This window comes from Macaca nemestrina, chromosome 3, assembly GCF_043159975.1.
Source record: "Macaca nemestrina isolate mMacNem1 chromosome 3, mMacNem.hap1, whole genome shotgun sequence".
Lineage (NCBI taxonomy): Eukaryota > Metazoa > Chordata > Mammalia > Primates > Cercopithecidae > Macaca > Macaca nemestrina.
In genome coordinates, this window is record NC_092127.1 from 75,796,765 (window position 1) to 75,818,257 (window position 21,493).

The window sequence follows — 21,493 nt, forward strand, 5'->3', positions numbered from 1 at the left end:
GCCAATCGCACTTGCCCTTTCTCATCTCCTGCAAGTCTCCAAATTCCTATTTTCTTTCATTCAGTAGTGATCCAAAACAAAAATCCTTATTTTCTCCTTTTGCATAACAAGAACAATAAAAATTTCTTGAGGGCAGAGGCAAAATCTATTTATCCCAGTGCTTAATCCAGTGCCAGGCATATAGCATATTCAGCAACTAAATAAAAACCTTAAGAAAAAAAGCAATTTGTGTCTTTCTATTGGTTTCAAATCTAGCTCATCTTTTTAAAACCTCTTATTCTCCTGAAATCACAGATTCGTGATAAAGAAGAACAAATCACTGTTGCCACATTTAACACTTGTACATTTTATTTAATTAAATCAGCCATTGTACACATTGCAGCTATGTATTGTTAGTGTTGTATTTTTTTTCCATTAACTAATACATGCCCTCATAGATATATTCAATTAGTGTTATCACCATGGGAACAAGATGCTGATTCGTCAACTGAAAATTCACTTCTTCTCACAGTATTCAAGTTTTTGATAACACAGCAAAAATCAAAATCAAAAAAGGGTGAATAACCATTATGTTGTTACACAGACATCATCTGCACTGCAAATAACACAACAGAAATGCTTTTCTTGAGCTCCAGTGAAGGTTTTGACAAGAAGGCCATAGGGTGTCTCAAAAAGTTTCACCATCGGCCTCTCTTATTTTGGCTGCCAAAGAATGTTTCATTTCCTATCCAACTGCCAAAAAGTGCTAGCATTTGAGGCTTGGGAGATTTGGCTTGTGGGAAACCTCCCTCCCAGGAAATTTTTTCTCTTGGCAACATTACTTTAAATGATGAAGTGCCATTGTTTGTCGCATTTGTTTTTGACATTCGGAGCAATGAGTCATTTTTGCACAACAGGAAAAGACCAGATAATTGGAAAATGTTCAATCCCTGGAGGATAGACTCTGTCCTTTTTTATTTAAATTTCATCTTCATTGAATATACTTTTCTTTAACAAATGACTGATTCAAAATGTATACTGTTTATATGAATATATTTGTGAATATATATATGTTAAAATGCTACACAGCTTCAACCACTAGAGGAATAGGAAGAGGACATGGAAATTACTCAGATTGTTACAGTCCCTTCTTTGAGACAAACAAACAGAAGTGCACAAATGCACTTAAGAGTTTCCAAGGGAGTGTGGATTTCAAATAAATAAACCAAAGATTTTAACCAAAACCAAATTTTCAAGGATTTCTCAATCTCGTCTGCAAGCTGAAAAACAGACCTAGCTGGAAAGTGAAAAGTGCTCACTCAGGGTAAAAAGAATGGAAACAATTAATGTGATTAGAAGAGGGGTTTGACCGTGGTCTTGATTTTTAAATGCCACATGCAGGTATTAGAGAAGATATAAACCTGAAAAAAAAAAAAAAGAAAAGAAAAGAAACCACTCCAACATACTGAAGGAGTTTAACCTTTTATGTAGTGAGTAAATCTTGTTTCCAATGAATTATCTACAGTGCAGTGGCCAGAAGAAAGTACCACCAGTAAGACAGCGTGGTTTGCTAAAGCAGCAATGAAAACTGGAAAACTACAGTAGTTATAGCTTTTAAAATACCCTGCCAAAACTTGTCCAAAATCTAAAGACCTGAAGATGCTAGAATGCCACACAATGTAGCTGCTAGCAACTGAATACCCCATCGTTTCATTGTGTGGCCTCTGCTCCCTTCTCCCCTCCCTCAGAGTGGCTGTTGGAGAATCCTAAGCCATGGCTGGCCAGCACCAGCAATACTGTCTCAGGACAGTTCTGCAAGGCTGTTAACCCACCTTTAACTGGGAGCAGTGGCTACTCTGGAAGTTCTAAGGACATAATAGGTCTGAAGTGCTTCTTTTGCAGTAAAACTATATTATCACTCGATTGTGTTAGCAATATCTTAATTAACCATTGTTCAGCAATTTCTAGAGGCCTTTTATTCTGATGCCCAGTGTAGTTACAATAGGCAGTGGTTTTAATTTTAATATGTTGTTCATCTGAGCATTTCAACTATATACATTGTACATAGATATCCCTTGGAAGGATTCCTATATAGTGTCACTTGAAGAGGTCTGCAGGTGAAGTTCTTCTGATCAATGGATTTTCATGGATCTTGTGCAGAAGCAAAGAACAATGGAGGTGGCCAGTTCCCAGGTTAGCACAGACACAACAAAGTATTGGATACAGCATCCAGTATGAAGGATGCCATCTTTGGTCACAAATTAGCTTTATAGTTAAAGAGGATGGGGGAAAACTAAAACAAAATGCCGTATATTTGCTAACAGTGGAAATGTCGGGGTATCCCATTAATTAGGCCAGTTAGGTCACTCCTCTACTGAAACAGGAAGCTGCATATTGAGTGAATGTGTGGTTTCTGGTGTGAGAACTGGGCAGCCCCTCACTTGGCCTCTTGCTTCAAGTCCTCCTTGCAGAAATGCCGAAGGAGCTGCTGGAGATCGCGCTGGAGGTCGTCCTGGTCTAGTGCTTCTGGTACATCCTCCAGGTGCTCCAAGTCAATGCGTTTTCCATGCTGGTCCTTCACCACAGCCCTCTTCTGTGTAATGGCTTTACTCATTGTTGTCCTGGAGAAAAGCAGACAAGAGAGAATTACACTCTTTTCACTGCTAGAGGGCAGCTGTTAGGTATGAAAGTAACCATTACACCGAGTACTTAACGTATTACCTTTAGATATTTCCACACCAAACTATCAGCATAACAAACTATAGATATCTTTTTATGTCTTTCTTTTAAACACAGCTCCCCTCTCTAAAATGATTCGTGAGATTTTTTTAAAGAGTGTTTTGGAACAACGAGTATTTTTTAATTCTTTAAGAAAAATTTTAAATAAATGAAACCATGCTTTAATTTGATCTTCTTGAAAACTAGCCATAAAATCATTCATGGTTTGATTAAGTAGCCCTGACTTAATAGAGTTTGGTTCATTCTGAAATAGTACCACAAGTACCTTTTGACAGGCTAAAAAAAAAAAAAAAGTGTTTAATTTATTTGAAACACCTTAGCTGCCAGCTTAAACCTCACAGTCACACCCTCACCCAAACTTCCCAAAATCCTGTTTTCAGAGAACTTTTCTATGAGGCATCGGTCTTTAAAAACTAAAATATTAGTCTACCAATATATAAGAAGGTGGCTACCAACTAAAGATGATCTGCCCAGCTCTCTAAGGCTTCATCTGGAGATGGTGGGGGAGGAAAGGGAAAAGAGAAAAGCCACTGAGAGACAACTGCTTCCTCCGGATTCTCAGAGTCTCACGCTTGTTGCTCATTCTATGTATTTCTTGCCATTTAACAGTCTGTTGTTTACTTGCCTCCCTTATAGACTGGTGGTTACTATAACTCCTTTTCTTGAGACAGAGTCTAGCTCTGTCGCCCAGGCTGGAATTCATTGGTGCGATCTCAGTTCACTGCAACCTCTGCCTCTCGTGTTCAAGGGATTCTCCGGCCTCAGCCTCCTGAGTAGCTGGGACTACAGGTGCCCACCACCACATCCGGCTAATTTTTTGTATTTTTAGTAGAGACAGGGTTTTGTCATGTTGGCCAGGCAGGTCTCAAACTCCTGAGCTCAGATGATCTGTCCACCTTGGCCTCCCAAAGTGTTGGGATTACAGGTGTGAGCCACTGCATTGGGCCAAGAGCTATAACTTTTGTATAGTCATACTAATTTTAAGTCATACTTATATTTTCCTGTAACTGTACTTAAAAGTAATTATATTGTAATTTGCTCATTCTCAGCTCTTTTCACTTTCTTCTTCTTCTTCTTCTTCTTCTTCTTCTTCTTCTTCTTCTTCTTCTTCTTCTTCTTCTCCTTCTTCTTCTCCTCCTCTTCCTCCTCTTCCTCTTCTTTCTTCTTTCTTCTTCTTCTTCTTCTTTTTGTTTTTAGAGTAAAGTAAAAGCAAGTCTATTAGGCAAGGAAGGGAATAAAAAATGGCTACTCCATAGGCAGAGCAGCCTTCTTCACTATATACTTCTAAATGCAGGTTCTCATTCCACAAGTATTTGATGAATGTGTTTTATGGGCCAGACACTATTATTATAACAAATAAGGAAATTGAATCTTAGAGAATTTTAGCAATAGTCCAAATAAAAAATAACAGAGTTAGCATGAGTGGGGCTGAGAGTCAAAGATTCCAGAGCCTGAGTCCCCATAACCATACACCATGCATCTTCACTTAAAACCTCCGTAGGAAATGATCAGTTTTTGTAGCTTTACCCAGCATTTTCCTTATAGGTTCCCAGTGTTAAGAAGCTGGAAGTTCTGCCATTATCCAATACCTCTATGTATTTGTTACGATCATCCTGATTTTTAAAAAATAACTTACTTCAGCCAAAATACTTTCAGCTTTTTTTGGACATCCTTGTTTCCGTCTTCCTTCTTCCCTTACATTCTTCTACTCTCCCTTTTTCTTTAATACTATATGAATTGTTCTGCATCTGGAAGCAAACTTAAATTTGTTCTTGCTAATGAAAAGGTCAAATTTGATTCCAATGATTGAAATCTGATGTTTTCCTAAATATTCAGCAACCATTTTTTTTTCTTCAAAAAGGCACATTTCTAACTATTTCTGCTAAGAGTTAGTAGAAGCCCTTATAGCATTGATGCCAGGGGTTAAGCCTCCATTATAGGCCATTTCGTGATATTCTGTGCAGGCAAATGTAGGCCAATGTGTTTCTGAATATACACATGTATATGATGTCTTTAACAATGTATATAAAAAAGCATTGTACATCACAAATAGAGTTCCGTAACTAACTAGCTTCCACAACTAACTAGCTGTGGGAACTCTATGGAGTTGTCTATATTCCTGGCTTCAAAATCACCAGCCATAATTGAGAACTTTGGATTAATTGATCTCTAAATCTATTCCAGTTTGAAGAGCTCATGATGTTAGGGTATGTGTGGATTATGTGGTTTCATCTGAATAATTGAATAAAAGACTTAAAAGTTGAGAGTATAAAAGGCATTTTATCCTTAATTCACGTAGCATTTTTTAAGTTCTGTGAGAGCAATTACACTCTTTTAAATTCCTAGCTGCTGCTCTTTTCCCATTTGATTGGAGAGTGGAATTGTGACAGAACCTTTAATTTTGCTGTTCTAATTATTATGTTCTAAAGGCTTAAAATAGTTTTGTAGCATACTCTGAATGACAATCTTTCTCCCCTTTTCAATGAAGTGAAAAGCACGATGGTAACTTGGATTTCCATTGTGTCTTTTCACTGAGAAGCTGAGCACATTTTATTAATCTCAATACTTACAGTGCTGTTAGAGGACCAGTGAGAAGTGAGAGTAGATCTATGGAACAGTGCCCAACTTTATACATCAAATCCGTAACAGAGACCAGGGCAGACCAGTGTGCCTAAGAGTCAGCCCCCTTGTATAAGCATAAAAATGTACTGCTTACTGCTTTCATGACACTTGCTTAACTCACTAAAGCCCTAGGTTTCAGCATTGCTAGGTACATTCGTTTCATGGGTATCAAACTCATGCTTATGTTATTTGCCACTCACATGCAGAATCATACAGCAGCCGTTAAAAGAAACCACATACCATTCAAAGTAATGATTTACTAAGATTGAGCTGAATATAGCTGGTCACAAAATTAATTTGTGATCTATCAATTAGATTCTTCTTCCTATGCTCTCTGAATCTATCAACACAATGGAATACCAGCAGGCTGGCTTCAACTAAGTTGATGACTTGCTAAAACCCAAGGAGTCAGACTGTATAAGCTTGAGTCTCATTCTTGCTATGACTTAGTATTATGTTTAAAGTATCAAGAGGATACTACAGGGATGACACTTTGATAGATCCAGTACTTGACCAAAGCCTTATGATACAGGCAGTTCTCTATCCGCTTTAGGGTAGATGTAGGGATTCTCTCCTTCTTTTCTTAAAATTGGAAAAAATTTTATGGTGTTAGTTGGCAAAGCATCACCCCATGCTAACCCAAACCTTTTAATTATTGATCCATCCTCCTTCAGGATTTCATTCTCTACTAAACTGGGTAAGTGGACTTTCATGTGGCTACCTGTGTAACTCAAAGCCTGAAGTAAGAAGAAAAGAAAAGACAAAGCTCATCATAAACTACAGACTTTCAAACGATCTATTGCTTTGCTTTACTCATAGTCAGTATGAAAATATATACATGAAAGGATAAATAAATACAATTCCTAGAAGCAGATTTAAGTTTGGAGTTTTATTTAACAAGTCCTTCCAGTTTCTCTCATTTGTGTGGGAGATTTGTTATTTTACTTTACAAAAGCTGCTAACTAACATCCATATGGATTGACTTTCAATTTCCTCCTTGCTTCACCCAACTCCTTTCTACAGTGGAGATTTTAATGATAAATATAATAACCAGAGGCAAAAATAAGCAAACAAGGCCCAAACGGTATAACACAGATAATTCATTTTTGACCATTCAAGATTGCTAGTTGTCAAAATGTGAAAACTGAAAGTATTTTTAAAAGTTTGCTTTTAATACTCCAATGAATTCATATATGATTTCAATATATATTATGGGTATAGTAGAGGACACACATACAGCATTTAGTGTCAAAATGTTCCAATAGCGAAAGTACTTTGTAGATGTTTGCACATGCCCAGGATCCCTTAGTCAAAACTTTGGGACCAGATGTGTTTCAAAATTTAGATTTTTTTTCCCTTTTGGATTTTAGCAAGGTAATATAATGCATATGCAGTCACATGCTACATAATGACATTTTGGTTAAAAATGGACTGCATATATGACATGGTCCCATAACATTATAATGGAGCTAAAAAAATTCCTGTCACCTAGCAATGCTATAGCTGTTCTAACTTCATGGTGCAATGTATTACTCAGATGTTTGTGGTGATGCTGGTGTAAATAAACCTACTAAGCTGCCAATCATATAAAAGCATAGCACATACAATTATGTAGGGTACATAATACTTGATAATGATAATAAATGACTATGTTACTGGTTTATGTATGGTAAATACATTTACTATGTATAGCAAATACATAAATCAGTAACAGTCACTTTTCATTATCAAGTATTATAAAAGTGGTACTTTTTATCACTATTTTAGAGTGTACTCCTTTTACTTATTAAAAAACAGTTAATTATCAAGGAGCCTCAGGCAGGTCCTTCAGGAGGTATTGCAGAATAAGACACTGTTTTCTTAGGATATGACAACTCCATGTGTTATTGCTCCTGAAGACCTTCCAGTGGGACAATATGTGGAGGAGGAAGACAGTGATATTGATAATTCTGACCTTGTGTAGGCCTAGGCTAATGTACATATTTAGGTCTTTGTTTTTAGCAAAAAAAAAAAAAAAATTCTTAAAAAGTAGAAACAAATAATACATTTAAAAAATTAAAAGCAGAAAAAAGTGTATAGAACAAGGATATGAAGAAAAACAATTTTTAATGCACCTGTGCAACGTGTTCGCACCTTAACTTGTGTTATTACAAAAGAGTCAAAAGTTAAAATAAATGTAAAAGCTTATAAAGTCAAAGTTACAGTAAGTTAATTTATGATTGCAGAAAGAAGATTTTAAAAACTTAAAGGAAAATTTAAACATAGCCTAAGTGCACAGTGTTTATAAAGTCTACTGTAGTGTGTAGTAATGTCCTAGGCCTTCACATTCACTCGCCACTCAGTCACTGACTCACCCAAAGCAACTTCCAGTCCTGCAAGCTCCATGCGAAGTATGCTATACAAGTAGAACACTTTTAATCTTTTATTTTGTATATCTACTAAACCTTTTCTATTTTTAGATAGGAAAATACTTACCATTGTGTTATAATTGCTTACAGTATTCAGCACAGTAACATGCTGTGCAGGTTTGTAGCTTAGGAGCAATAGGTTATACCTTACAGCCTAGGTGTGTAGTAGGCTATGCCATCTAGGTTTGTGTAAGGACACTCTACAATGTTCACACAATGACAAAGGTGTCTAACGATGTACTTCCCAGCACCTATCCCTGTCAGTAAAACCCACTTATGCCTAGTGAACGCTAGGCATGTGGAAGTTATTTATATCCTACTGCTCAAGGTCATCACCAAGGTCTGATTTTTCACTCATGCAAAAATTTTAAAAATTGCAACCTCTGGCATAAGTGGGTTAAGCGATGCATGACTGTACTGTATAATACTAACACCCCAGAGGAGGTGAAGATGACATCCTGCAATCAAACGCATTTTTATATCACTAAACATTCACTCTAGGTAGAATAAAAAAGCTTCATGTCAGAATAGCTCTATGCCAATTTATTTCAAGTTTTACTTCCAAATTAACTTACAAAATTTGTTTTGGTTTTCAGAATTTGGGGATTTTAGTAAGAGTTTGTGGATCTGTTACTGTGGACCCATTTTCTAATTGTTGGAAACCAGAACTTAAATAATTGTAAATGCTTTTAAATTTTATGGACATGGAATATATCTGAATTTTCTTTAAGGTCTATCACAGATAATATCTGAAAAGATTGGCTAGCAAATATAATTTGCAATGTCTTTATTTCTTTCCCTTATTAATTGACAAAGCAAGACACTTCTGTGACTTTTAAACAAGATATATAATCATATCCCAGCTCCAGAGATTCTGAGTCTGATTCGGCAGAAGCAAATCCTAGTTATCCGGACTTCTAAAAGCTGTTAAGGTGACACCAGTGAACACCACAGTTTGAGGAAACATTGCTCTGCAAGTTATTCAAACAGGAGTTCTACCCTCTTGAATTATTCTGTACCTTTCCATGAATTCATGTATGGAATTACACAATGACAAACGATTTTCTTTTCAAATGCAAAGCAACATAAAACACACACACACAAAGACAAAATGATGATGCTTCTATACCTCTTCAAAGTCATCTTTGGCTGAAGGAAGATCAGTGGCTAAACTAGAATCCCCCAGATGTTTCTCCATCCTCTCTCCACGTACCACAGTTGTTTTAACAACTTTGCTGACTCTACGGCCTTCCACTGGCTCAGCCTGAAATTGTGAGGTACTGGACAAAATGCTGGGCTCACACAAAGTGACCTAATGATCGAAGGACACACAATAGACAATGTCTGATTGCCAAACGTAACTATGATGAATTTTTTCTATGTTAAAAAACAAAGGACAAAACTATAATGTTACATACTGGCTTTCCAAAAAACAGCAATGGGAAGCAGAGTTAGAAAAAAACAAACTATAACCTATTGGTAATATGTACATCATGACTGTATCTCCACAACACCAAAGCAAACTTAATTAGTTATTTGAACAAAAAGTTATCAGTTTTGTGAATAAGAAACTGCTCAGTGTAATACAGACATAATAATATGAAAAAACTCTTCTCACGTTTAAATAATTTCTTTTGGTATTATGAAGATAAAATTAGCCCCCAAAGGAGGAGCTCTAAAAGCTATGAGAAACTGAAAAGTAGATTTCTAGAGAATCTCATGTGTATAATATAAAATTTTGAGGATGTGAATGAATGGAAAATAGTGAGAATTTCACAAATTGTTGTCGAAGCAAGTAAATATGTCCCTGAAAGAGGGAAGTAAAACAGAAATAAATAGAAGTATAGATTGCCAGGTGCAGTGGCTCATGCCTGTAATCCCAGCACTTTGGGAGGCTGAGGCAGGTGGATCATTTGAGGTCAGGAGTTCAAGACAAGCCTGTCCAACATGGTGAAATGCTGTCTCTACTAAAAATACAAAAATTATCCAGGTGTGATGGTGGGTGCCTGTAATCCCAGCTACTCAGGAGGCTGAAGCAAGAGAATCGCTTGAACCCGGGGGTGGAGGTTGCAGTGAACTGAGATCATGCCACTGCACTCCAGCCTGAGTGACAGAGTGTAACTCTGTCTCAAAACAAAAAACAAAAAGCTAAAAGGATAAATCAAAGAGTTTCTAGATCCTGATTTTAGTAACTCTGCAATGCAGAAATCTGAATATCAAATATTTATCTAGAGTGACTTTCAGAAGGCTGGTGTGCCAAGCACAAGCCCCACAGTGCATTTCTACACAGTCTCTCCACAGCGTACTGCTTGCCCAGCAAATAGCATCGTATTCTTTCAAAATTTGACTTTTGGATTTCTGCAGTGGTCAACCATGAATTAAATAAAGAATAGATATTTTTAAAAAGACCAAACAAAAACAATGAGTATAATGCCTAGAAGTCTCCCTGATGGCTGTCTTAAAATCACACAGAATCATGAAAACAAAAACGGAACGTGCAACTAAAAGCAAACTGCCATATAAAAGGGATATGTGAGGAAAATGTGAATAAACAATCTCATTCATCTTTTTTGAGTTCTATTTTGTTCCTCTCCATAAAATGGGTTTTAGAGAATCAGGTTGTCTCACCTCTGACTGCTCGGTGTCACTCTTCAATACAACACGCTTTATAACTTTGGAATAGCCATCCCCTTCCTCAATGTTGACAGGTTCCTGTGGCATTCCCTGCACCGTAATCTCTTCTTTCTCTGTGCCTTCAGAGGATACGTACCGCCTAATGATTTTCCTAGTAACCTGAAATGTATTTCATTTGTGTATCTTATTTTTGTGTGACAGTACCATGGAATTGATACATTTTAAACAGGAAGTTTGTAATCAAGCCTGTTGGATTATACTAGACAATACCTTCTTTACCACGGTGTGTCCATGCTCATCAATGTATTCTTCTTCTGTGACTGTTTCTGGGGGTATTTCGGGCATATCGTCTCCCTAAACAGTTGAGAGAAAAGGGTCACTGCACTGTTTGGCACCAATTCTGAGGAACTACTCCCAAGTGCTTCTAATGTGAGGAATGTTAGAAAACCAAAGGCGATGTTGAGAAGCATTGCTGAGATACAAAATCCTGTCAACTAGTTTGTTTAAAAGAAAAATGCAGGTGGGTAATAACATGCTTAGGAGAGTATGACCAAAGTTAGATCAAACTTCAACAAAAATAGTTAAGCGAGAGGTGAGGTGGGTGGAAGTGAAGAAGCCAAGTCTTGCTCTTGCTTGGTGGCTCTCTTGGAGGAAAGCTCGAACCACTGAGTTTCTTTGCAAACAGAACTTATGAGCATTAAGGAGTCTGCTTTTGAATGGCCATGCACTACCTAAGGAACATGCCAAGCCTTCATTGATCCAGGCTGATCACTCTCTAAGGGTATGGGGACAGGACTGTCCCTGACGTGCAGTAATTTAACAGCGGGTACCTGAATAATCACTCGCCGGCGGACAACCCTGGTAGTTACCATCGCCTCCTCATCTGAGCTGGCCTCCAGCTCCCCTAATTCCTCTGTTAGCTCCTGGTGGAAGCATGGAAGCATTGCTTTGTTTAACATGCTAAGGAATGACTTCACTACTGGTTTCTTCTTTAGCTTACATTGTATTGTGAAACTTTTATTCACAGAGTCTTCGGTGGACACGTTGGTAGAAGTGAAAACAAGTATGTGCTGGTCTCAGACATCAACAAAAATAGAGTGTTTTGGTTTCTTTTGTTTTTTTGTTGTTCAATGAATGAAAAAAAATTCTGGAATTCTGAGAGTTATTGGAGAACCCATCTGTCAAAATCTCTCCAAAATAATAAGCAGCTTACTCACGTGACTTTTTTTACTTAAACTCCTAATAAAAAAGCCTGACTGTAAATATAGAACCTAAGCAGTTCAGTAAACACTTATGAGCCACTGACGCTTGTGCTTAGGCTTGGAATTATTCACCCAAAGGTATAGGAATATCCCCTGTTTCTAGCAGAACTTTTTGCAGGAAGTCAAAGTTTCCTGTAGCTATTATCAAACCAATAGTGCATCTCCCTGGCATCAAAAAAGGCAGACTCTGAATAATATTAGAATAATTTTGCGGGGAAGTTGAGATAAAGTGATCAATAGTATTTTAGGGCTCTGGCCAAAAGCCAGAGATAAAGCAAAAAACATAATTTTAGCTTAGCACATATTACCTTAGGAGTCATATATTGAATTACTGTTCCCTAAATAAATTTTGTTTTTAAAAAAGACAAAGCTCAAGTAGATCTACTTAACATACTGTAAAACTCAAGTTATATGTTTACATTTGTCTCTGCTAAAGGAAGACATGTAAATTCTAAACCAAATTATGTTTTAAATATAATCAGGAATCTACTGCCCAGAAATATGGTTGGCAAGAAAAGTGATTAAAATTGGATGCCCAAGTTAGGGTTATGAGAAATAAGGGTCCACACGGGAAACTTACAAGAAATGCCTGATACTCATCAAGAATAAGTCGAACAGGCCTGTATAAATTATGTGAAATTCAGAATGATTTACACAAATGTATTCCTTTAGTATAGATTAAACATATGTATTATCCAGATAATTGTTTCAAGTCTAACTTCACTAAGCCTATGGATTCTTAGGCTAAATTTGGTAACTTTTAGCCCAGATAACATGTATGAAACATTTTTAGTAGTACTCATTCAAGCCAAGAATTTGAGAGATGAATAATTCTATGCAAAAGCAAACTTGGAATAAAAATTCATTCATGGCATGAATTTATTATTTAAGAAAACTGCCAAAAATCAGGACACAGTTCTCATCCGCCTGGATCTTTCCTAATTTTAGTTATGATTTCAGACAATTCCTAGCAGCAGATCTCATTCTTACAGTGAACAAAAACACATGTGTGTCTTCAACCCAAAGATATGCTATTTCATTTTATTTTCCCCAAAATTTCAATTATTTCACTTAACTCTTCTTTTACTGCTAAGCTGCTCGAAAAACTCTTTGAAATATAAAGTGTTTTTGAATTCTATTACTTTTTAAAAGAAAAAACAATATCTAATTTAATTTATATTAAATTAAGTTTAATTCAAACAGATTCTCATACTTTTTTTGTGGCTGAGAATCCTCTTGGGAGTCATCTAAAAGGCAAATTCTTGTTCTCTCTCCCTACGCTGGGATTCATTCTAATTCAGGATTTCTGAGAAGGGATCAAGCTCTCCAATCAATTCTGAGGTATGTGAACTATATAGACCATATTTTGAGAATAAATGGTTGATTAATTTCTTTTTTTTATTTTTAAAATTTATTAATTAATTAATTAATTTTTTTGAGACGGAGTCTTGCTGTGTCGCCCAGGCTGGAGTGCAGTGGCTGGATCTCAGCTCACTGCAAGCTCCAGCTCCCAGGTTCACGCCATTCTCCTGCCTTAGCCTCCACAGTAGCTGGGACTACAGGTGCCTGCCACCACACCTGGCTAATTTTTTTGTATTTTTAGTAGAGACGGGGTTTCACCATGTTACCCAGGATGGTCTCGATCTCCTTATCTCATGATCCGCCCGCCTCGGCCTCCCAAAGTGCTGGGATTATAGGCATGAGCCACCGTGCCCGGCCAATGGTTGATTACTTTCTTAACATGGTCCCCACCCCTTTTCACAATTTTAAAACTCACTTAATGACAAAGGAAGCGCTATGAAATATGCCACTGTCAGGCATTTGTACATTTAGAAACTGCTGTAAGTTTAGGTACAATGTTTTTTTTCTCAGTCATTCCCAAAATAAATCTTAAAAAAAAAAATCTAACTTGGAAATCATCTTGCATCTAATGAGAAAAATTTATATTGGCAGCTAAACCCCACCCAATATCCACAGTCTGCGTGCTCATCACCTGACAGGCCAGAGATCTAACAAGCCTGCTGGTCCCAGCACATCCCATGGCAGACTTACCTGTTGCTGTTAATCTCTGCCACCAACTTTCATGCCCAACTTTACTAATTTTGAAAAGCTCCTCCAGATATATTGTTTCACCACCGTGTTCATTTTTCTTAGCAAAAGACTTTCCAGTGATAAGATCAGGGCTTATGATCAAATCACTAGCACTGGAACTGTGCACCATTTCTTCTAGATTAATCGACTCTCAGATTTTAAAAGGGATTGAGGATTTCCATGTGCCAGGTTAATTAATTTGGTTAACTTTTTTGTTTTGAAGTGAAAAAAATAAACCATCAGAGAAATGGAAACTGGAAGATTTGTAGCTTTGTTACAGGTGGGCGAGAAAGTGGAGAGGAATGTCTTACCTTTTCAAAAGCTGCATCTTCATCGAGTCTTTCACGGGTCTCTGGCTGGTTATCGGCAGACTCCACTATTACGAGGCTGGTTTTCCGCGGAGAGCTCTCCTCTCTGTGCTCTGAGGGCTCTTCGGGTTCTTGTATGATGGGAGAGCCTCCCCGCTCACTGGATGTTGGGGTCTGGAGGTACAGCCTGTCCTCCTCTGGAGGGGTGCTAACTTCCTCAGGTGTCTTGCTGGGAGAGCCAGGTACTGTCGTAGCCTTCTGAGTCTCTGATGCTTCTGTTCCTGGAGTTGTCACACTGGAATGAAAAAGTCAAATGAGACTTCAGGGACATTTGCATTTCACCTCCCGCTCAAGCAAGCAAATTGAAAGGTAAGATGGAGCTGGTTTTTCCATAGTCTATGAGAGTCAAAATAGTTTTTGTACATTTGGCCAAGAAAGGCATTTGAAGAAAAATAATCTGATGAGATATAGAGTTGTAGCTCATTGAGATCTAGCACTGGCAGAGAGTGATGTATCATTCTAAAGATGAAAATTATCCTAAAATGTATTACAGTTACCCAACCTCTACAATGTATGTAAGTTATAGTTTCATCTTTTCTTTTATAACTCAAGGTGATATTGAGGATGTGATGAATTTTACATAAGTATTTGTAGATAATAAGGCTTTTGAAGCAAGGATCAAAATTTGGCAGAATTAAATAAATCCCCATGTTAATATAGTTATCATAACTATAAATACAAGGAAATTCTTATTGTACCTCTGAAAAACTGTTTCATTTAATAATAGAGGCATCTGTTGACATGGAAACGTTTTTCATTGATAGTCTGGAGTTACTCCAGTATAACTTTGATAACCTCAACTGCTAAATAAGATTATTTGCCTTTTCTGTGCCTTCTTTTGGTATTTAGTGCAATCTATCACTCCATAGATATTAAATGCCTAAAATGTCTCTCTCTTATCCTCTCCTCTTCTTCCCATCTTTTCCTTAGTCCTTCTCCTTCTTACTTATATTTTCTTTATGCTCACCCTTAAAACCTACAGGTTGATGGGGCAAGGGTGGCTCAGTACAAGAAAAGATAATTTCATTACCCATTTCATCCTCTTCTCATGTCAGTGACCATAAAACTCACCAAATGACAAGTGAAATGCTTTGATACAATCTCATGACACCCTATTCTCAGACTTCAGGTTTAGGGATATGTTGGCCTTTCTCACAATTTGTTTTCTTTTTCTGGATAATCAATGTCAATTACACAACTCTTTCTTCCTTGGCTTCCATAAAGGCTGGAATTTAAATTCTGAGCTGAATTAGGCTCTGCAGCTTCCTTCAGCCAGAAGCTCTTCATAAGACTTATCTTTATTCCCACCCCAACTCTATTCCAACACATTTCAATAGTCTTTTATTCTATGTGGCTAGTTTGCATTGCATTTATATTTTTATGGCTAGTCCCCTCATATGCACCTCATGGTGCATTGGTTGAAATGCACCATTGGCTGTGGTAGCTACATCATCACTGATCACACTCCTAACCAGCAATGGCATGATGAGCTCCATATTTGAAGTGTTACAGAGAAAATGAGGTGCAGCAATATTATAAGTCATAGCTGTGTCATCTACAGGGAATTTTACAGTTTAGATGAAGCATTCATAAACACACTTTTGACCCTGTGAGATGAGTCAAGTGTGTATTATTACTATAATTTACAGATGTGGAAATGGAGATTCAAAGCACTTAAGGACTTGTTCAAAGTCACAGCTCTGGAAGTTGGTTCTTGTAGGTCTGTGCCCCAAAAACTGTCACAATTATGTCTCTTACATGTTAATGCTTTTGTTTTTCCTTTAGCTCTGGCACTTGTGATTGGTAGGGTCATTTTAAAATTATTTAAAAACTAGTCATGCTTATATATGCCTGGCATCCACATTAGCCTGTTTCTTTGGTATTACATTTGACAGGCCTTCTTTGGAAACTCACAAATATTCCTGCCGATATTCCAGAGATGACTCTTCAGGCAGGTCTTGCATTTTCCCTGAGAAATCTTGTTGAACTTGCTCCTTGTGAGTTTGGGGAAACAGTGCTGTTGCTGAGCTGTCCCCTTCAGTTTTGGGGATGCTATCCTGAAAAGTGGAATAACCAACAGAAATGTCTTCCTCTGAGACGATAGGAGGGTGATCGCAGGTCTCGCTTTCTTTAGAAAGAGCTTGTTCCTCTTTCTGCTTGTGCTGTGCAGTGCATAACTCCTCTTGAAGTACCGAGAACCCTAAAGGGAGAATTATTTAAGTATTTAGTTGAAGCTTACCTATATTGAATGGATATTTATTAAGTAACTACTATGTGTTACATCCTGAGATGGGCTGATGGATTACAAAGACGAAGAAGACACTGCGTCCGCCTTCAAGATACTGATCATGTAGAAGAGTCTATGCAAGTAAGAGTCAATTCCAATGCAGAGCAACTGGGTCATAGGTGCCAGTCAATGAGTGTGGGAGCACCTAACATGAGGTTAGAATTTGGAAAGAAAATACAGAGTGTGTTACATGCCAAGGAGACGTAATGGTAAGTGGGAATGGACTGAGATAGTCAAAGCACAGAATCTGAAGAGTAAGAAGAGTACAGTTAATAATCATCATAAAAAATAATAGCTAATACATACTGAAAATTTATTCTGTGTTAGGCACCGTTCCAAGTGCACTGCAAGTATTAACTTGATTAATCCTCACTCTAGCCTATGAGGATAGTACTCTTTTTACGTAGAGTCTTTTATGACAGGCTAAGGAATTTCATTATATCCAGGGAAATGAGGAGTCATTGAAAGATGTTTAGCAGAGGAGTGACTGGCATTCATCTATTGACTCACTTATTCAACAGATATATATTGAGCATCAACTACGTAGTATGTGCTCCTTAGATGCTGGATATATAGCAGTGAACAAGATAGAAAAAGCTTCTGTCCTCACTGAACTTGCATTTCTGCAGGTATATATTTATGATAAATATTGGGAGAAAAGCAAACCAGGATAAAGGCAGACGATAAATGGGGCTAGTATTTTAAATAGACTTGTCAGGAAAGGCTCTGCTTAGGAGGTGACATTTGAGCAGTGACCTAAATAAAGTGAGAAAAAGGTATATGTTGATCTGAGGAAAGAACATGCTAGGGTGGAGGAAGCAGAAAATACCAGGGCCCTGAAACAGGAGAATGCAGAGGAATGGCAAGGAGGCCAGGCGTGCAGGACCAGTGCAATAAGGAGAGAGGTGGGAGATGAGGACAAGCTGTGAGGCTCTTGCCCAACACTAAGATACATCATCATTCATATCCATGAGAAGTAAACTGCCACAGAAAAAAAAAAGTGAGGAGAAACAGCCAGTAAAGTAGAAAAAAAAGAAGAAGAAGAAGAAGAAGCGAGAATGTCATGAAATTTAAGTAAAGAAAATGTTTTAAGAAGAAAGGCTTCACTATTCATGCCAAATGTTACTCAGTGGCAAAGTAAGTTGAAGAATGAGAACTGCCTGCTAGACTTGACAATGAGGAAACAATAGGTGAATTTTATAAGATTGATTAGAGTGAATTACAGAGAGTTTTAGAGGGAATGGGAAGAGAGGAAGCAGAGACAAGAAATTCAGACTATTCCTTTAAGAGGTTTCCTATGAAATGGATGGAGTAACAGCAGTAAAACAGGGGGGACATATAGGGTAAAAGGAGTTATTTGCTTTGTTTTGTTTTTAAAGATGGGATCTATTAAAGCATGGTTTAATGCTGTTGGGTATGGTCTAGTGGTAGGAAGCCAAAATGGATACTTGCAGGAATGGAGTCCCTGATTGGGTAAAAGGAGATGAAATCTAGTATAAAACAAGAGATGATAGCTTTAGCAAAGTGAGGAAATTTTATCTATTTTAATAGGATGGAAGGTAGAGTAAGTACATGCATTGAGATGCACTCACATTGGTAGATTTGTGGTGGAAAAATATAGACATTTGCTTCTGATTATTCCTACATTTTCTAAGAAATAGGAAGCCTGGTCATCAGCTGGGTATAAATAAAGAAGAGAGACAGCGTTGGAGGTTTGAAGGAAGAAGATAACAAGTAAAATAGAGATAAGAGAGAGAGAAAAAAACAAAACAAAACAGTGTTAGAGACCACAAACGAATGAGAACAGGTTAGGGAAACTTTAATACTGAAAATGTGGTAGGGCCAATGGCTGGAGGTCCCCGAGGGTCTGAAGCACTGTCGGTGCAGAAGTAAAAGAGGAAATGTACAGTCATTGGTAGTGATATAGTCCTAGTTGTGAGCCTAGAAACACGTGGCTAAGGTAGCGTAAAAAAATACAAGTGTAAGAAGTGCCACCATGGAACTGAGGAAAGGGAATTCAATGGATCATTTTGTTATCTGTGAAATAACAAAGAATGAGCATGAAGTGGAGGTGGGAGGGTGTGTAAAACAGGGAGGAAAGCTTCAGGGTAGCAAGGAAAAGAACATATGATCACCATAGGCCACGGTCTCCCTTCTGAAAAACAAACAAACAAAAAAAGACAGTAGGTCCAGTGCCTCAATTAACCACACACAGACACAACATATACACACACACACACATAGACACACACACACAGTTTGACCTTCACTATGATCCAGTGTAATGGTCTGTTCAATTTCTGCATAACTATGACTGATGCGCTCCTGGAGAGGTTCCATGTTGGTCTCCATGAGATGAACAATATCCATTCGGTTGATCTTGGTGAGACATTCAATGAGGTTCGTATCTGACACATTAGAGAAAGAGCATTTATTACTTCTGAGAGGTACTCTTAGAAATCTCTTTCACTTAACTGCCTCACTCAATTTTTGATATCTGTACAGAAAAAAACAATCAAAGCCTAATTAAAAGTCTTTGTAAAAATAAGCCAACAGACAAAAGAGATATGCATATTAAAAAAAGTGGCACAGCATGGGCACAAGTCCTAAAAGTAGAATCGTCAGATAACATACAGGACACCCGCCATACCTGAATTTCAGATAAAAAACAAATACTTCTTTAGTATAAATATGCCCCAAATATCACATGGGACATGCTTATGCTAAAAATGTATTTGCTGACCACTTGAAACTTAAATTTCACTGGGCGTCCTTCTGTTTTTATTTGCTAAATCTGACAATCCTACTTAGAAGAATGTAAAGAAAAGGAATGATAAATATAGACTGGATGTTATTTATGAGTAAAGGAAGCAGAAACAGAAGGTAATGCACTACCAGTGAAACAATGCTAAATAAAGCAATTGTGTCCACTTATCAATATTTTAAAAATATTGCGGTTTGAATAACATTACTGTTAGAAGTGACAGCTGTTATTTAATGCTGTTCATACACATATTGTGCAAGAGTTTTTATGCAACATGCATGCTTTAGAAGTGACAGTAGCTTGTTCTCATTTGCTTACAGTAGTTCACTAAGTTCTCACTCAACATCATTGATAGATTCTTAGAAAACAATGTTCTGGTCACAAAAACATGGCCAAACTTCAAAATAAAACCCCAAATACTTCTAATATTAAACACTGAAGTGAAAGTGAGTTACACATACATTTAAGAAAGACTAGTAAACACAAATAAGATAATTATTCAATTTTTGAGGAACCAGTGAGTGATGGCGGTCATAGTGGTGGTGGGGTTCAATCAAGGAATAAATCTTCGCAAAGTGAAAATTGTAAGGAGCACCTCCTCCCACCATGCCGTTCGTAAACAAACAATAACAAATATGGTGGGCTCGTTGAGTACTTTCCTAAGGCATCATTTATTTCATGCACTTGTATAATTATCATACACTGTACACATTTTTATTTGACAATAATTTGTATTAATTCATTCATTCTTTTCCCAATCCCCTTATTCAGTTCAGGGTCTCAAGTGGCTGGAACTTAACCCAGCAGCTCAGAGCACTTTGCATGGGAACCAACCTGGGAGATGATGCCATCCCATTGCAGGGGGCACTCACACACACCCACACTCACTCAGACTGGGATAATGTAGAAACACCAGTGAAACTGATAAACACATCTTTGAGATGTGGGAGGAAACTGGAGTACTGGGGAAAAAGCCACACGGACATGGGGAGAATACATAAACTATACACAGACAGTGGCCTTGCTGGGAATTAATTCTTTTTTCTCATCAACGTTATAAGGAGATGACATTGAACAAAATGATATTACTCAAGGACCTGCTGTACTGTGGATTAATGGCATTTGCTTCTTTACTGTTTTACTGAATTTGCAAGATGCGGTTGTTGAGCAAGACATGTCCAACTTTAGCCCAATACACATATAGTTCCCCACTTACCTGTAGCGTGTTTCCCATCCCTCTCTAGCCAGTACTTCAACAGTGCATGACTCTGGTCTTGAAGAGAGTTGGGATTTTCAATTCGAATTTGATGAATTTGCTCCTCAGTGAAATCCAGTTCTCTTGCTAATTCTAGAAGATAAAATACTACTTTCTAAACACAGTAACTTCAAGGTTTCAGTCTCTACACCTTGTTTTGTGATTTTGTAAAATCACAAAATCATGATATGTTCATGATTGTGTTCTTTATATTGTGGTGTGAGTATTTGGGTTCTTTAATTTCTACATATTAGAAGTGACTCTTAAGTGCCTTTACTAATTGTGGATTTTTTTCCCTAAAACTGGGTATAGAATTGATCACTGCATAGTGAAAATAAGTATGAGGCAGTGATGATAAGATATGCATAATTCAGGCCCATTTGATTTCAAAATGCAAACGAGATCATTAATACTTGCTTAGGCTTTTAAGCAAGATAATGGAAAATAAATGAAGGATAACAAGAAAAAGAAAACATTTCTCCCTTTAATTAACATAAATGATGTTTTTGAGTATTATAAATCCTGTTTCTGGATACTTTGATAAATACTAGCTGTAGCTATATTATGGTGGTTGGATAAATGCCTGTCTTTGACTTCATGTCAGGTGAATAAGAGGTCGAGGAAGCATTAACTGATCCAGGGAAGAAGACACAAAGTTTTCCTTTGAATTCTACTATTAACATTCCATATAGGTTGGGTGGGCCCAGTAGCTCATGCCTGTAATCCTAGAACTTTAGGAGGCTGAGGTGGTAGGGATTGCTTGAGGCCAGAAGCTCAAGACTAGCCTGGGCAATATAGTGAGACCCCATTTCTACAAAAAATAATTTTAAAAAATTAGCTGGGTACGGTAGTGTTTGCCTAAGGTTCTAGCTACTCAGGAGGCTGGGCCAGGAGGATCACTTGAGCCTGCGAGTTTGAAGTTACAGTGAGCTATGATTGTGCCACTACACTCTGGCTTAGGCAACAGAGCATGATCCTGTCTCAATAAAATAAAACAAAACAAAACAAACAAAATAACAAACAAAAAAACCATTCCATATGGATGCTTATACATTATGGGGTGTGTGTATGTGTGTGTGGGTGT

General features: G+C 37.5%; 1 protein-coding gene across 50 annotated transcripts in view; it reads right to left on the reverse strand.

Annotated features, from left to right (window-relative positions):
- Positions 1 to 326: 326 nt before the first annotated feature.
- The window catches only part of LOC105486421 (ankyrin 2), a 698,368-nt gene continuing 677,201 nt past the window's right edge, over positions 327 to 21,493 (reverse strand). For 14 of the 50 annotated variants that reach the window (XM_071093129.1, XM_071093131.1, XM_071093141.1 and 11 more), the window contains 10 exons: positions 20,371 to 20,502; positions 18,655 to 18,798; positions 16,018 to 16,303; positions 14,047 to 14,338; positions 11,213 to 11,305; positions 10,653 to 10,736; positions 10,377 to 10,541; positions 8,878 to 9,060; positions 5,986 to 6,077; positions 327 to 2,600 (listed from right to left, as the gene is read on the reverse strand). In XM_071093129.1, coding sequence (XP_070949230.1) covers positions 2,417 to 2,600; positions 5,986 to 6,077; positions 8,878 to 9,060; positions 10,377 to 10,541; positions 10,653 to 10,736; positions 11,213 to 11,305; positions 14,047 to 14,338; positions 16,018 to 16,303; positions 18,655 to 18,798; positions 20,371 to 20,502 — 1,655 coding nt within the window. In that variant the 3' untranslated portion in view covers positions 327 to 2,416. The remainder of the gene's footprint in view (positions 2,601 to 5,985; positions 6,078 to 8,877; positions 9,061 to 10,376; positions 10,542 to 10,652; positions 10,737 to 11,212; positions 11,306 to 14,046; positions 14,339 to 16,017; positions 16,304 to 18,654; positions 18,799 to 20,370; positions 20,503 to 21,493) is intronic. The other 36 variants (XM_071093145.1, XM_071093144.1, XM_071093132.1 and 33 more) reach the window with 5 other exon arrangements.